Source organism: Marmota marmota, unplaced genomic scaffold (assembly GCF_001458135.2).
Source record: "Marmota marmota marmota unplaced genomic scaffold, marMar, whole genome shotgun sequence".
Lineage (NCBI taxonomy): Eukaryota > Metazoa > Chordata > Mammalia > Rodentia > Sciuridae > Marmota > Marmota marmota.
In genome coordinates this window covers 1,285,749-1,287,871 of record NW_026000102.1, presented here as the reverse complement: position 1 = coordinate 1,287,871, position 2,123 = coordinate 1,285,749, and the positions used below count along the sequence as shown (strand labels likewise).

Below are 2,123 nucleotides of genomic sequence, written 5' to 3'. Positions count from 1 at the left end.
CCCCCCCCCCCCGCCGCCAAAAAAAAGGACTAGAACTCATCTCCACCCCAATGTAGGCCAGTCAAGGGCAGAGGGGAGGCCAAAGAAGAAACTGGACCCTCAGTGGGCCAATGTCTGATCCCCACTCTCAGGTCCCCAGACTTGTGAACTTGGGGCAGTGGCCTGGTCTCTTCCCTCCTGTCCTGAGTCCTGTTTGAGGAGGGTAGCAACTGACGAGGGAGAGTATAGCTGTAATCTCAGGGACCCTCCTGTCCTCTCCTCTGAGAGACTGACTTTAGAGCAACAGCTGCTGGAGGGTGTGGAGGCCTCAGCCCTTGCTCACCCATGGGGTCCGAGGAGTCAGTGATGATCACATCGAAGGCATCTTGGTTCTGTTTCATGAACTCAAAACCGTCGCCCACATGCAGGGTCAGCTTTGAGCTGGAGTAGCCAACAGCCATGCTGGGCAGGAACTTCTTGGAGACCTGGATGACATCCTGAGGAGGGAACAGGAAGGAGCAGGAAGGAAGTTGGGCTCTGGAGCTAGTCAAGTGGGACTCCCAGGAGTACTTCTGGGAGCCTGGTCACCTTGGACAAGCCCTTCCTTTTTGGAACCTCAGTGTCCACACCTTTAAAATGGGGAGAACTCTGGCACACAGCTCCTCATGGGAACGGGGTGCTGGCTCTTGCCTGCAGCTCAGACCTCATCTCCCACTATCCCTGTCCCCTCCCCACAGGCCAACTACCCCAGCTGCACAGCTTGCTTTCCATTTCCTAAGTCAGAGGTTGCAGCGCCAGACCCCGGCAGCAAGAATCCTGTTTGGTCTCCGCCCCACCATCGGCTTCTGCTCAGGCTCTAGCTTAAATGCTGCACCTGGAGGCCTGTCCTGATTACCCTGCACTCTTGGGCCTGTGCCTTCCCGCCTCCGCCACACTCCCCGGCCCTGTCAAGCCTTACCACATCCCCCTCTGAGGTCTTCTCCAACTTGTAACTTCATCGCCAAGGGTAAAGGACACCCCTGTCTACTACTGGAGCCCAGCACCTCCAGCAATTCCCAGCAGAGCCAATGAGCACTAAAAACAGGCCCAGTATAAAGAGTCCTACTAATTGGAAGTGTCCCGAGCCTATTAAGAACTAGCGCCGTGGAGCTCTGCGTGCCATTTTCCCATGGAATCCTCCCAGCAAGGTGCAGCACCGTGCCCAGGGAGCGTGGCCAGGTCTGGGCGAAGCGGGACAAGCAGGCATGCACTCACCTCGTCGATCTCGCACTGGACCACAGACTCTACGGAGGGGTGCTTCACCACCTCCCGCAGGACGCCACCATCTCCGCCTCCGATGATCAGCACCTGGGGTGGGGGACAGTCAGAGGCAGGGGCCCTGAAGGTCTGAGTGGCAAGGAGCAGGGCCACCCTACAGAACCATCTGGAGCAGGGGGTTCTGGGCTCTGCTGAGCCACGAGCCGCCTGACTTCATTCGCTACTCTCAGAAATGCCTTCCAGCCTCAGCAACCTGGCCAGGGCTGTCCCCTTTTCCTGGGAGCCCCTCCCAGGGTTGCTCTAAGGTTCAGGGCTCGGGGGGACTGCTCCCTAGAGGCAACATCAGCCTCCATCCACCCAGGGACTCCCCTCAGCCTTGCCAGCGCTTTCTCTGACAGGCCTCTAGGCAGCATGGGCCAGGCATGGGCATGTCCGGGGCCTCTTGTAGCCCAGCCCTGCTCCTCAGAACTCACGGCTAACTCCGGGCTGGAGCAGGGTACCTTTCGGGGGTTGGGATGGCTGCAGAGAGGCAGGTTGGCTATCATCTCTTGGTAGGAGAACTCGTCCCTCTCCGTGCACTGGATGACGCCATCCAGCACCAGCACGTTACCGTAGGTCTTACTGCGGGTGGAGTGACAGTCGGGGGCCTGAGTCTTCTGGGGTGAGGGAATGTGCCCCAACCCCGCCACAGGGTCTCAGGGGTAAGTAGAGAGGGTGACGCGTGGCGGGGATGGCAGGCCAGCCCACGGGGTGGGGTCTGGGGTGGGACTCGGGGTCTCCTCGGCTGACGTGTCCTGGGACTGACACGTGGAGCGTGGCGCACACTGGCTGCCTCCTGCCCGAGGCCTGCATGGAACGCCTCCCCCAGCCCCTGGGCACGGGTGCAC

The 2,123-nt window shown here is 60.2% G+C and overlaps 1 protein-coding gene across 1 annotated transcript in view; it reads right to left on the bottom strand.

The window, feature by feature from the left end:
• Nucleotides 1-35: 35 nt before the first annotated feature.
• Srm (spermidine synthase) overlaps nt 36-2,123 on the bottom strand; it is a 4,245-nt gene continuing 2,157 nt past the window's right edge. Inside the window, exons 2-4 of the mRNA XM_048783559.1 lie at nt 1,737-1,930; nt 1,234-1,326; nt 36-476 (exon numbers count right to left, since the gene is read on the bottom strand). Coding sequence (XP_048639516.1) covers nt 237-476; nt 1,234-1,326; nt 1,737-1,930 — 527 coding nt within the window. The 3' untranslated portion in view covers nt 36-236. The remainder of the gene's footprint in view (nt 477-1,233; nt 1,327-1,736; nt 1,931-2,123) is intronic.